Source organism: Paramisgurnus dabryanus, chromosome 24 (assembly GCF_030506205.2).
Source record: "Paramisgurnus dabryanus chromosome 24, PD_genome_1.1, whole genome shotgun sequence".
NCBI classification, from domain to species: Eukaryota; Metazoa; Chordata; class Actinopteri; order Cypriniformes; family Cobitidae; genus Paramisgurnus; species Paramisgurnus dabryanus.
The window spans coordinates 23,536,902-23,550,763 of NC_133360.1; the positions used below are offsets into that span (position 1 = coordinate 23,536,902).

Genomic DNA, 13,862 nt, shown 5'->3' on the forward strand with positions numbered 1-13,862 from the left:
AAATATTTTACTTGACTTGTTTAGTTGCTTTAGTAAAGGATTTGTAACTTATATTAAAGTACATCTATACATATTTCATTTCAACTTATTAAAGTTAAAATAGTCTATGGTTACTGATCACTGTTGTGCACCATGATATTATGGGCATGAGCGCACGTGTGTGTGCAATATTGATTTTTTTAGTTTTAAATGGGGCAATCTCCCCACGGTGTTGATCAAGAATAAGTTAATACCTTTCCTTGTTTGATTTTCTCCTGCTTTGAAAATGAATTCAGAACTGTTGCAGGTGAATCTGTAAATTATGGATATAATTTATTGAATTTTTTTAGATGCTTTTTGGGGTTCTGCAGTATGAATAATAGGTTTAGAGCTGCTGAAGTGTGAATTTATTTTAAAGACGCTTTTTTAATACCATCATGCATATATATTTTATGGTTTAAAAATGAAAAAATGAGTGTATTAAATGCTCTAAATTAAATTTGAATTTAATTATCTACTATATGTGCAATTTTGCAGTCACCACAAAAATAAATGTTTCCGTGTAAATTATACTATTTCTCATTTTTTCCTCTTTAGTGAATGACATTATTAAATATCAAATTTGATGAATAGCACAGCCCATAGTTTTAATTGATCCGACAGTACAGTAGCTCATGGAAACATGTGAATTATGTTGCACTTGTACATCACGAGGCTAAACTAGATCTTTATATTCCAGAAGATGTCAAGAGGGTCACCTTAAGCGATAGTAGCCTGAACCCGGTGGGCTATTTTGTCCGACCTTGTTGCGCATGTCCGCTCGGGTTAGACGATACGTGGTCAACATCTCACGTTTCTTTCCAGCCGCAGCCTTTATTTTCGTTTGTTCACGTCAGGGTGTGTGTGGGTGCACATGTCAGTTTCTGTGTGGGTGAGTGTTTGTGCGTGTTTGTGTTTATACAAGCGGGCGACGACTGCTGAGGGAGAGTTTCTCACCCCGTGGCGCTACTTTTATTTAGGTCTACTTGTGTGGCCGTGTGTGTAACACCTCTCTTTTTCTGTGTGTGTGCGAGGTTGCAAAATACCGGGGTCAAAAGTTTGACATCTTAATTCACCTCTCTCTGCAGGGCTTCTTCAAGAGAACGGTGCAGAACAACAAACGTTACACATGTATAGAGAATCAGAGCTGTCAGATAGACAAGACCCAGCGGAAACGCTGCCCCTACTGCCGGTTTCAAAAGTGCCTCACTGTCGGCATGAAACTGGAGGGTAAGAAACCTTCTCAATTACGTTCTTGAGTTCTTCCGAACAGTCTAGGAATTCTGTACGATCGCTACGCGGTTCCCCTAAATCTGATACTGCGTAGATGCTCTGATGACTGTTAATTGTTTAACTGCTGGAGGGCAAAATTTCCAGCGCTGTCGTTTTATAGCTGGCTCGCTTTGATTTGCTGGCCCATGCTACCAACAGGATACAAGGCCCTCCAGCGCCCTGTCAGATCCATCCAAAGAGATGAGCGCTCGCTTATACTGCCCACAGGCTCGAAATGATGGTTTTAACTCCTTGGGAAAGCTGCAGACGTGGAAGACGATAGCCAAAATAGTGTTTTGAATACAAATCATATTCATTTTTGTTAAAAAACTACATTACAATCTAATCATAATTATTTATTTTACATTACATTTGAAAAGGAAAATTTATACAAATTAAAAGAAAACCATCTGTAATATTTTATTATATGTGACGCTGGACCACAAAACCAGCCATAAGTAGCTCTGGTATATGGATCAAAATTATAATTTTTTTTTTAAATGCCAAAAATGATTAGGACATTAAGTAAAGATCATGTTTAATAAATATATATTTAGTTAATTTCCTACCGCAAATATATCAAAACTGTATTTATTGTTAGTAATATGTGTTGCTAAGGACTTTAATTGATAACTTTAAAGGCAACTTTCTCGATATTTTGATCGTTTGCATCCTCAGATTCCAGATTTTTTAAATATTTCCCTATCACAGTGGTCTCCAACACGGTGCCCGCGGGCACAAGGTTGCCCGCACAGAGTCTGTGAGGTGCCCAAAGCACATTCTATTAATAGTCCCAATTGTTATATTTATTTAATACATATTTTCTATATTAGCTTGGCTTCTTTTATGTAAGTTATCGTTTAAAACAATAATAAAACATGTTAACAAGTAAAATAAAAAAGTTTTAAGTAAACTATATCAAAAAAGTAGCCCCCAGATTGTTTTATCCATTGTGGCTCACAAAAAGGTTGGAGACCACCGCCCAATCCCAACAAACATATTTATTCAGCTTTTAGGTGATGTATAAATCTCAATTAAAAAAAAAAATTGACCTATATGACCTATATTTTGTGGTCCAGGGTCACATTTAGTGTATACAACTGTCCACTGCACCTATGTAGTACATGTTCTGTACAAGATGGCAGTGAGTAATGCAAGTTATTAATTATGTTAAACTTGATCATTTAATATCACTTGAAATGTTACACATGTGAGTGCTTTCAACAAACAGATCTAAACGAGAAGCAAAAACAGCACGTCCATATCAGTGTGACACAGACGAGTGTTCCTCCATGTCTCCATGGAAGTGCCATTATCAATATAGTGTAGATTAGGGGAAGCTGCAGTTCTTAAAAATCATTGGGAGATCTATCTTATGTGTTATGACTTCAGAGGAAGGTCTTTAATTGTCTTCCTTCTGGCTCAGTTAGAGAAATCTAATCTTTTTTTATATATATTTATTTATATATATTCATTATCATTGCAGATGATGTTGAGGAAGCGTAGAGGAAGTTAAACAGGAGTCTCGCCTGTGCGTTTATTTATTCGATTTGGGTGCAATGCTGTGCTCGGTCGAGCGTAAAATCGTTTCGATTTCATCAAACGTCTGCTATCCATACTTGATGAATCAGAAGATCTCCGCACAGATATTCAAAAACATCCGCCGCGCTTTGCATTGCGCACTTTGTCATTTTTTTTGGGGTGCACATTCGCCTGGGCCGCCGGAGCTGTGCTATTACTTATGCATAGGTATCATAGCTATTCATGTGTGCGCGCGAAACGGAGTAGAGCTCGGGCGGACATGACAAACTGTGTGTCAGGAGTCGGCCAGGGGAGGCATTCATATGCCTGTGATAGGACAGGGAATCTCGCCCAAGCAACGCTTAATATTCCTGTATATTAAACGCACATAAATCAGACGATAAGCAGCGCTTGAATCTGCCCAGACAGGCCCTGTCTGCAGAGACACGCCGTACGCGCAAACAAACACAACAACGATTGACTCCCAATTCAAGCAAATTAGATCAGCCAACTGCTTTTATTACCAAGGCAATTGCTTTCTGAAAGCAGTTCGAATAACTCACTGGTTTTATCAGTCACACAGGTGAAAAAGACATAGACTTATACAATAGACATAGACAAACGCACATATATACAGGTCTGTGCAAAAGTCTTAGGCCACCATCACCAGCTTTGTTGTTTACGCAAAGTTTTAATGTCCACCCATATTATTTTTTCACTCTTTTTTAAGATACAAATATGTACACAAAATAAAAAAAAACACATCTTGAGCTTTTTTGAAAAGACTGAAGTCCTAAAGCCATTCGATTAGAATACAAAATTAGGATTTAATTTAAGTTTAAGAGATCCTGCAGTTGCCTGTTATTCTAATAAAGAGACTAAGAAATAATGATATATGATCACTATACAATTGCAAAAACAACAAATCTAATGGTAGCATGGTGGCTTAAGACTTTTGCACAGTACTGTATATGCTGTATATATATATATATATACTGTAGTGTCGGAATGGTTAGCAATAACTGCATGAAAGAAAAAGGCTATGTACTGCACTGTATGTACTTTAAAAATAGTAATTGAAACAGTAGGCGTAATACCACCATAAACAAATAACAGTTGTGTGCTGCATAGCGTCATCAAGTTGCATGTTTAATTTAGCGGGCGGCGTCAAGTTCTCATTGTGTAAATAAACTGTAATGAGCACATATGTACTATTTTTAATTTAGTTTTGCAAGTTTGGAGTACAACTATATGAGTCAGTACAATATTTTGAAGTAGAGTTCAAATTTGTGGGTGATATCGCATATTTCTGGGGTATTAGTTACCATAAAAGATTGTCATTTTTTTTATAAACAGCACATTTCCGTAAATATATAAAATGTCGTTCGGATATTTGATTTATACAGAATTGCAAACTGTGTACTGCAACAATGGCATTCTGAAAAAATCACAAAGCACCCTCTTTCCACCCCCCCCCCAAAAAAAACCCCAGTATGACTTGCATGTAAATAACCTTGTTTAATTAGACGCCGTGAGAAATAAAGAAACCCTATCAGAAGACAAAAAGCAAGAGGGGGATGGTGTGCCTACATGTGCATGGACGGGGGGGGTGTTGGGTTGCGGGGGTACGAGCATGCATTCATGAGTCGCAGGTTCTAATTGTGATTTCCCAAAAGAGCCACCTATTAGTTTCATGCTTGTTAATTACCCAGAAATCATTAATAGTTAAACTTTCCACCATTTTTTATTTTGATCAGACACATGTGAAAAACCCCAAAATACCAATAAATAAATAAATAAATGCTACACCTCACCACAAGTTGCTAAGGAATCATCGTTTGCCAGAATGTTACTGATGCTAGCAGCAGGATCGCCGCGGCAACGCTTTCCTCCCTCTCTCGCCGGATCAATCACATCACACGCGAATAGTTGTCAAGCGCACACGCACCACTGCGACAAGGGCCATTAAAATCACTCCCCAGGCAGCTGTTGGACCGGGTCCTTTAATTGTTTTATTTTTTTAAGACGTTCTGGAGATATTAGAGGGCCTAATGAGCGTGCTCACGCCGGTCAAGTCTCCATCTCAGAGCGTGTTTCCAAATTTGCGCTCTTCACATATGCCGGTGTGCGTCGGAACCTCCAGCCATCTACCTGCCGACAACAAGGAGCATAAAAGAAAAATAATTAAGCATTAATAATTAACATGGGACCCAGCTGACTGAAGTGGAGTCGGATCTTTGCTGTATTTTTCATAATAATTTGCTATAAAAATGTGACTTTGTTTCGGTTTACAGTCGAATTATTAGTAACATTCCCCTCCAAAGTGTGTCGTACGTCTTGGTCCGTCAAAGTTTGCTATATAGTAGGTTCAGTGGCAGCTGGTGACTTTTTTTTTCGAGGGCGCTCGATGCGAAGTTCGTCACAACATGTATGTAACCCGTCATGTTTGGTTCGTAATTTCAAAATATGTGTTCTGCGCGTCGAGTGATCCTGTGTGCATCACGTGTCTTGTCAAAATAAGTGCCTGCTGCAGACGCATCTAAAGGGTTTATGATAAAAGAGACGCTCGCGTTTGCCAGAAACAAAGTTTAGTGTTAAGGGAGTGTCTTGCGTGTATTTTGTGAACTTGAGCGTCTCTTTTATCATAAACGGTTTTGACGCGTGTGCAGCAGGCACGTGATGCACATGACGCAACAAACACATATTTTGAAAACGCAAGCAACACACGACACTCCGAAGACTTATTTTGAATTGGCGCCCCTCGGATGAGCAGTCACGAGCCACCACTGTATAGGTTTATGCTTTAACAGATGGGTCACATGGGTAACAACACAAACCAACAAGTCGTAAAATTTACAGTTTTCAGGTATTTGCTACTGTAACCAGTGACACATCCTGTTTCATAAACCCTGCCCACCAAAGTCATGTAAACAAACTTAATGTCAACATTACCCAACATGTTAGGCTCAATGATTGACAGGCCAAGAGTGTTTCTGATTGCCTAGTTTTCTAAATAACTAGAAAATCCCCCTTTATGCTATTTAAAGGGACATTACACTTTTTTGGAAAATATGTTCATTTTCCAGCTCCCCAAGAGTTAAAAATTTGAATCCATTCAGCTGATCTCCGGGTCTGGCGGTACCACTTTTAGCATAGCTTAGCACAATCCATTGAATCTGATTAGACCATTAGCATCGCGCTAAAAATAGCCAAAGAGTTTCGATATTTATATTGAAAATAGTCCCCTGCTGTTGAAAGTTACCAAGGGGACTATTTTCGGCTGCTGCGTAATATCATTGCGCCTCCTGAAGATTTTCCGTCGGTCTTAGTACACGATGTAACTACAGAAGAGTCAAGTTTTAAATAGGAAAAATATAGAAACTCTTTGGTTATTTTTTAGCGCGATGCTAATGGTCTAATCAGATTCTATGGATTATGCCAAGCTATGCTAAAAGTGGTACCACCAGACCCTGAGATCAGCTGAATGGATTCCAAAATGGGAATATGAGCTGGAAAATGCACATATTTTCAAAAAAGTGGTATTTCCCTTTAATTATAGGGTTTTAGGAGAGGCTTGATTTCTTTAAATATCACATGCATTAACTTATGCATTGACATCTAACTCATCTTGTCCCTTGTGTTTTGGTTTTTATAAGCTGTGAGGGCTGACCGAATGAGGGGCGGACGCAACAAGTTCGGCCCCATGTACAAACGAGACCGGGCCCTCAAGCAGCAGAAGAAAGCCTTGATCCGGGCCAACGGACTCAAGCTGGAGGCCATGACGCAAGTCATGCAAACAGTCCCAGCCGACCTCACCATTACCTCTGCCATTCAGAACATCCATTCGGCCTCCAAGGGGCTTCCACTGAGCCACCACCATCACCACCACCATCACCACCACCACAGTTCCTCCAGCGCAGGGCTGCCACCCGCAGACTTTGACCGTAGCCCCTTTGTCACATCGCCGGTCAGCATGGCCATGCCTCCTCACGCCGGAGGCCTGCAGGGCTACCAAGCCTACGGTCACTTCCAAAGCCGCACCATCAAGTCAGAGTACCCCGACCCCTACACAAGCTCGCCGGAGTCCCTCATGGGCTACCCGTACGTCGAGGCCTACACGGGAGGATCGCCGCCGACCTTCCCCCACCTAGTGGTGGAGCTACTCAAATGCGAGCCGGACGAACCTCAGGTGCAAGCTAAGATCCTAGCGTACCTCCAGCAGGAGCAGGCCAGCCGAGGCAAGCACGAGAAACTCAACACCTTTGGCCTCATGTGCAAAATGGCCGACCAGACACTGTTCTCAATCGTTGAATGGGCCAGGAGCAGCATCTTCTTCCGAGAACTGAAGGTATGTGAATCTTCTTTTTATACTATTTGGTTGGTCCCAAATATCATATAGCGTAAAGAGCTTTGGTTGTGTGTACCAACTCATTTGGTTGAAATTAAGTTTGGAATCAGACCAAGTGTTAATAATTTTATTTTCGAGAGCAGTATTATTTAACTACATTGTATTGTAAAATGGATGTTTAAGCAAACATGATGCTCTTTATTGAGTATATGAATCAATAAATGCAGAAGTTTCAGTGAATTTGTAAAATGCGTTTGTGTTTAGCTTAGCATGCTTACTGTACTGTATATGCATCTGTGTAAACAGGAATATGCTACCCCACACCGCCATAGCTGGGCTAAAAATATGAATGAAACAAATTGACCGAATGTCTAAATGACTGAATGTCTCTATTGGAGTAAAAACTGCATCATGTGTTAAGTTGGCATTCCAGACGCTACGATCTATAAATGAGAGTTTACTAAAGCGGCTGATGTTCCCAGTTTAATTTTTTATTTTCCAGTTGTTTTAACCTTTTTCACAATACATATGTGGCTGACAGAAATATTGATGGTGCTGGGACGGGAGTGAGGTTCAGTAACTCATGCATGTCTGCGTTCATGAAAGATTTTAGTCGTGAGCACGCTGTATTTTACTGTCCCGTGACATGTTTTGATATGCCTTTGGGAAATCCGACAGCGATAGAATCAAATCATTCATTTTGTGGTCTCAGGACTACTGGCACCTTATTGTTTTTGCTGCATAAGATGAGACTGAGTACTTCAATTCATGAAGACTGCGCAGTTTTAAAAAATATTACGATTTTTAAATCAAACCAAGTGACATCTGTATATAAATGCTTCCTGGACAGGGCTTATCCTAGTCCCAGACTAAAATTTATTGTTGAGGTGCATTTTGCACATTTCAACATATATCAGTACCACTGTTTTGTCTCAAAATAAACACCAGTATAGTTTTTTGTAAGGTTTATTTGTAAAAACTACTTAAATGTCCTAATATAATTAAGGCCTAATCGTGGATTAATCTTAACCCTGTCTGGGAAACCGCCCCCTAGTCTAAGTTTGACACAGTATTGTGCAAAAGTTACTTTAGATGCTTTAACAAAAAATATATTAACATGATATTTTACTTTAGTGTTGCAGTAAAGATTTCCAAACATTGTTTCAAGCATTTTGGAGATATTGCAGACTGTGACTATTCATGTAATCCCAGACTAATTTGATGATGGTGAGATCAGAGATCAGATGTTTGTGTGACCCCTCATAGTTTTTGTGATGCATCTAACGTTTGTGCAGTACCGTCTTTATAAAAGTAAAAATCTGAGGAATTTAAATACTTTAGCTTCAAATTCGGCCATTCAGAAATACCTGTTTGTTGGGAGAATCCATTAAGAGTCTGATAAAAATGCTAATTTACAAGAAAAAATGTCAGACGCACTTAGAGGGTTTTGCATCCAAGCGCTTCATATGTGAAAAAATCACAAATTTAGACAACAGTATTACATTTTTTATTTATTATTAGGGACATATTATTTATTCTACTATAAGTACTAGATAATATATGCTTAGATTTTTGGGGTGGATGTCATATTTGCTTCTATTACCATCTGCTTTAACGTTTAGAAGTTGGAATGCGAATGAAGCTCATTCTCATCTTTTCTAGCCAAAATAAAGAGTCAGGGACGTCTGTGACTTCATTCGCACCCATTGTAATTTTATAACAATTGTTGATGACCATGAAAATGACGAAATTCAAACGTAGGGGGAATAGTTAATGATTATATGTAAATATATACTGTCATAACCTTCAGAGAACAAAAGGCTAATAAGCATTTGCTGTCATTTGGTTGTTTTTTTGTCTATTGTCAATCAAACATGACTTTTTCTTTAAACAACATTTTAATTGAAACACAAGATTCGGACACGATTGGGGGATGTTTTGTTTTTGCAAGCCGCTTCGTTTTTGTGGTCAAAGATAAATTATTCATTCTTCGAGGTTTGTTATAAAGCCGAATGGTTAGACTCTTACCTACAGAGCTTTATTATCCGTTGTCTGGCTCTTTAGCTCAAGTACTCCGTTCCCACTTTAGCGCGGATTAGCATCTGTGTTCGGCTGATTGCTGTCTGTATCATTTGCCTTTAATTGTGTTTGCACTTCACATTTCGCCGTAGCGGAGTAGCTTCCCCTTGATGTATTGACAACGTTCACACCCCCTGTAATTGTTATTCACAATAGTTGTTAAAAGAGACAAGGGCGTAGCTGTCGAATTTGACATTAGCGGACGTAGCGCAGCGGTGAAGTTGTAATTAGTGACGCTCTCATGTCTCGCTAAATGCGCGCTGGAGCACCGGCGAAATAACAGAAAGGGTAGCGCTAGAAACTCTGAACCCACTTCTGACCGTAATTAGCAAATACTTGTATGATTATTGTAAAGCGCAGCACTTTGTAATGTGGCAAAAGGGTTAAGCCCATGCTGTTGTGCTTTTAGCAAGCCTCATCTATCAAAACCTCAAATAAAGCATACAGTAAGCATAAGAACAAGTGCTTGCTTATATATATATATATATATATATATATATATATATATATATATATATTTATTTATTTGTTTATATTTATATTTATTTTAGGGCCGGGACTCGATTAAAAAAATTAATCTAATTAATTAGAGGCTTTGTAATTAATTAATCGAAATTAATCGCATATAAATATTTGACCTGAGAACATTGAGAAGTTATTTTTTCACATGGATTTTTAGTATACCATGAATAATGACTGAATACATAAGCTTAAGCAACAAAATATTGTTTATTTTTGTTCAACCAAGTCGTTGTACCCAGAGTCGGGCCAACGTCCACGTTAGCTGCTATATGTTTTGCATTGAGATGATACTTGAGGCTCGATGTGCTGCGGGTGATATGTGAATTCCTTTTTGCATAGCTTACACACAACCATGCTCTTATCGACACTTCCATCTGTTCGTTTTTTATAAAAAAAATCCCATCCACGGGGCCAACCAAAGCGATCTCATCAGCTTCTTCGTTCATGTTCACTGTGGTTTGTTGTTGTCTGAAGTCATGAACGCTAGTTGGTGCTCCAGTATAATCGGTCCACCGAAACTCATCCAATGAGAAATGTTCCACGGTGCAAAAATAAGTGTGATTAAAATGCGTAAAAAATGTTTAACGCGTTATTTTTTGTGTAATTAATTAATCTTAATTAACGCGTTAAAGTCCCGGCCCTAATTTATTTATTTAAGATTTAGGGTCAGATTTACTAAACATTGCAAAAAAATTTGTGCAAGAGCGCAATTCCAAAAAACGCAGATGGGAGTGGTAATATCTGGGAGTTATTTCCAGCTGATTTCCATAATGACCGACGCAATCTACTAAGAGCAGCGCAAATTAATTCATGGTCGCAAATAAGCAGCGCTGATGCTTCTGCTGGTGATCTACTAATGCCTTTCTTATCAGCAACAATTGCTGCATTTTACGCGCAAAATTTTAAGCGCAAATTTAAGACATGCTTTTTTCGGCATTAAATAATGCCGCAAATACCAGTAATATCACACGTGCAAACATTAGTAAATCATGTTGAGTGAATCATTTAAATAATCTCCTCCCATAAATGTTGTGTCTGAAAGGGAAACTCCTAGAAATGCATATGAAATAAGGTCAGTCGCAAAAATTAATAGACTACATCCTTTCAGCGCTAATTATCCACTGCGCGTCTTAAGTAAATCACGACAGTCGTTATTTAACGCCAAAATGGTGGCTTGCGCAAGCTGTTAGTAAATCTGACCCATAATGCGTTAAATAACCTCATATGCGTGAATACGAAGTTATGGATCTGTTAGCAGGCGCTAAAGATGATGATAATTGCGTGAGTTTTATTTCAGATGCATTAGCGATAACGAAATTAGCATTTCGGTATGTTTATATGTTTGCATACACGTTCCGTTCATAGCACAAAAGCAGTCAAATAAACAGAATATACAGTCACAGACGTACTCAGAAGTCATTTATTGATAGTACGATGGCCCCGCATTAATAAACGTTATTAACAAATGTCATTTGCTAATATTGTCAGTGCAAGCTAACAACAGAGCTGTGGGTTGCATATAATAAACACAGGAAATACAAGTGAATATAAGGCTTGTCTGGGAAGGTGGTGAGTCGGCTATAAATATATCTACATTTACAGCACTATTATTAGCCGTCGTAAGAACAAAAGAATTTCTCTAGTAATAGAGCCGGGTGCGAAACGTCTGCCAAGTGTTTAAAGATTTAGTTTCCATAAGTTAGACTTAGGTTACAGCTCTCATAAATATTTGGTCATGATGGGAGCTCAGACAAATGAAAAAATTATAATAAAAATTGAAAAGGAACATTCCGACGGGCATTTCTCACACTTGGGTGAGGATGAAGCCGTAAAATTTAGGAAAGAGAAAGCGAAAAATTTTAGCTAAGCTCCCAACCACTGGCGTATTCATATTGTTTGCAGCAAGAAAAAGCGAGGTCTGGTTGAGTTGCTTCTCAACATATCCTGAATACTTAGTTTTTGTGAGTGTTGGCCCGAGTTCATCCAGCCATGTGCATCATTGTGTGTTTTTATGTGTGTGTTTGTGTACAATTGCGTGCCAGCAGCATCCCTGGTCGGTTTGTCATGCTAAGGGTGGGAGTCATGTTTAGGGGCTGGGGGGAAACAGATGCACGCTTCCTAGCATTTGCACAGACAATGTAAGCTGGTATGGACCTGGTGTGCGTGATTCTCCTCCCCTGGCTCTGTGGTCAGCTGCCCGGCCCCACGACGTGGAGAGTGATTCACATCCATAGAGAGATCACCCTTTCATTGTAGACCGCAGGCCATTGTTTACCGGATAGGATGCGTGCAATTAGCTTTTCCTCGCCACACAATGGCTTTAAATCACACAGTTTATAGTTCTGGTGAGGATCTTGCCTAATTTTCTTGTACCCCAAACAATGTACTTGGTTTATAACTTAATTATCGCCGATATTGTACCACAAGCCAGCCCTAAATGTACTGCCTTAAATTTAGTCCTCTTAGCTGATAAAAGTCAACTGTGCAAAACTTACAATACCCTGACATGTGGCGCCAATATTTATTTTTGTTCCTTCACGGCTGCTTGGGGACTGTTGGGCAGGTTTTTTTCTCTCTCTCTCTCTCTTTCTCTCTCTACTATGAATTCAATGACAATACCAGGCCTGCCATTAAGTGCAGGAGCACTGTATTAGGGCCTTGTTCTTCAACCTGCACCCAGCCGTGAGCTTTGGGTTTATTGAAAAAGCAGCTGTATGGGGAGACAGAATAGGAGATTCTGGATTTTAGTGGTTAACCATTGAACTTGGACTCCCTCTGTCACGTTTAGTGTAATACAGGTCGTGAAAACAAAGCAGAGATATCATCTGTTGGTAACCATGTAGTGTCTGATTGGGCGACGTGCATACATTATATATAGGTGTATATGTTACTTAAAAGTGTTTGCAATAGATTAATAAAATTTTGTTTTCTGCATATACTGTATAGGTGAATTATACTGCTTTCATATGAGAATTTGTACAATTTATAATAAATATAAAATGAAAATCACATTGTCTACTTAAAAAAACACATTAAAGGATTAGTCAATTTTCTTAAAAAAAAATAATAAATCCAGAAATTTACTCACCACCATGTCATCCATAATGTTGATGTCTTTCTTTGTTCAGTCGAGAAGAAATTATGTTTTTTGAGGAAAACATTCCAGGATTTTTCTCATTTTAATGGACTTTAATGGACCCCAACACTTAACAGTTTAAATGCAGTTTAAAATTGCAGTTTCAAAGGACTCTAAACGATCCCAAACGAGGCATCAGGGTCTTATCTAGCAAAACAATTGTCATTTTTGGCAAGAAAAATAAAAAATATGCACTTTTAAACCACAACGTCTTGTCTTCTTCCGATCGTGTGACACGTCAATGATGACGTATACGAAACTATGCCCCAGTGTTTACAAGAGTTGAGAAAGAGGACCGTTCAGACATTGTTGTATGTGGAATGATACTAATTAATGTCTTTGTGTCAGTTTTTGTTTAAAATGTTCCACAAATGTGCGTTTCATATATGTAACACGTGACCTTTCCACATTATTACGCAATTACGTGAGGTCGCGCTGGCGTGTCACACAGCCGGAGGAATTAGAGAAGTTGTGGTTTAAAAGTGAATATTTTTTATTTTTCTTGCCAAAAATGACAATCGTTTCGCTAGATAAGACCCTTATGGCTCGTTTGGGATCGTTTAGAGTCCTTCCAAACTGCAATTTTAAACTGCATTTAAACTGTTATGTGTTGGGGTCCATTAAAGTCCATTAAAATGAGAAAAATTCATCAAAAAAACTTGAAAAATGAATTGTTTCGCTAGATAAGACCCTTATGGCTCGTTTGGGATCGCTTAGAGTCCTTTGAAACTGCTATTTTAAAGGGCATTAAAACTGTTAAGTGTTGGGGTCCATTAAAGTCCATTAAAATGAGAAAAATTCATCAAAAAAACGTGAAAAATGAATTGTTTCGCTAGATAAGACCCTTATGGCTCGTTTGGGATCGTTTAGAGTCCTTTGAAACTGCTATTTTAAAGGGCATTAAAACTGTTAAGTTTTGGGGTCCATTAAAGTCCATTAAAATGAGAAAAAAATCCTCAAAAAAAA

General features: G+C 38.6%; 1 protein-coding gene across 3 annotated transcripts in view; it reads left to right on the forward strand.

Annotated features, from left to right (window-relative positions):
* Positions 1-13,862, forward strand: part of nr5a2 (nuclear receptor subfamily 5, group A, member 2) — a 71,528-nt gene that overhangs the window by 4,804 nt on the left and 52,862 nt on the right. For all 3 annotated transcript variants that reach the window (XR_012335923.1, XM_065259536.2, XM_065259535.2), the window contains exons 3-4: positions 1,107-1,248; positions 6,468-7,159. Coding sequence is in view for 2 of the 3 variants with exons in the window: in XM_065259536.2 (XP_065115608.1) it covers positions 1,107-1,248; positions 6,468-7,159 (834 nt within the window). In the remaining variant the exon portion in view is untranslated. The remainder of the gene's footprint in view (positions 1-1,106; positions 1,249-6,467; positions 7,160-13,862) is intronic.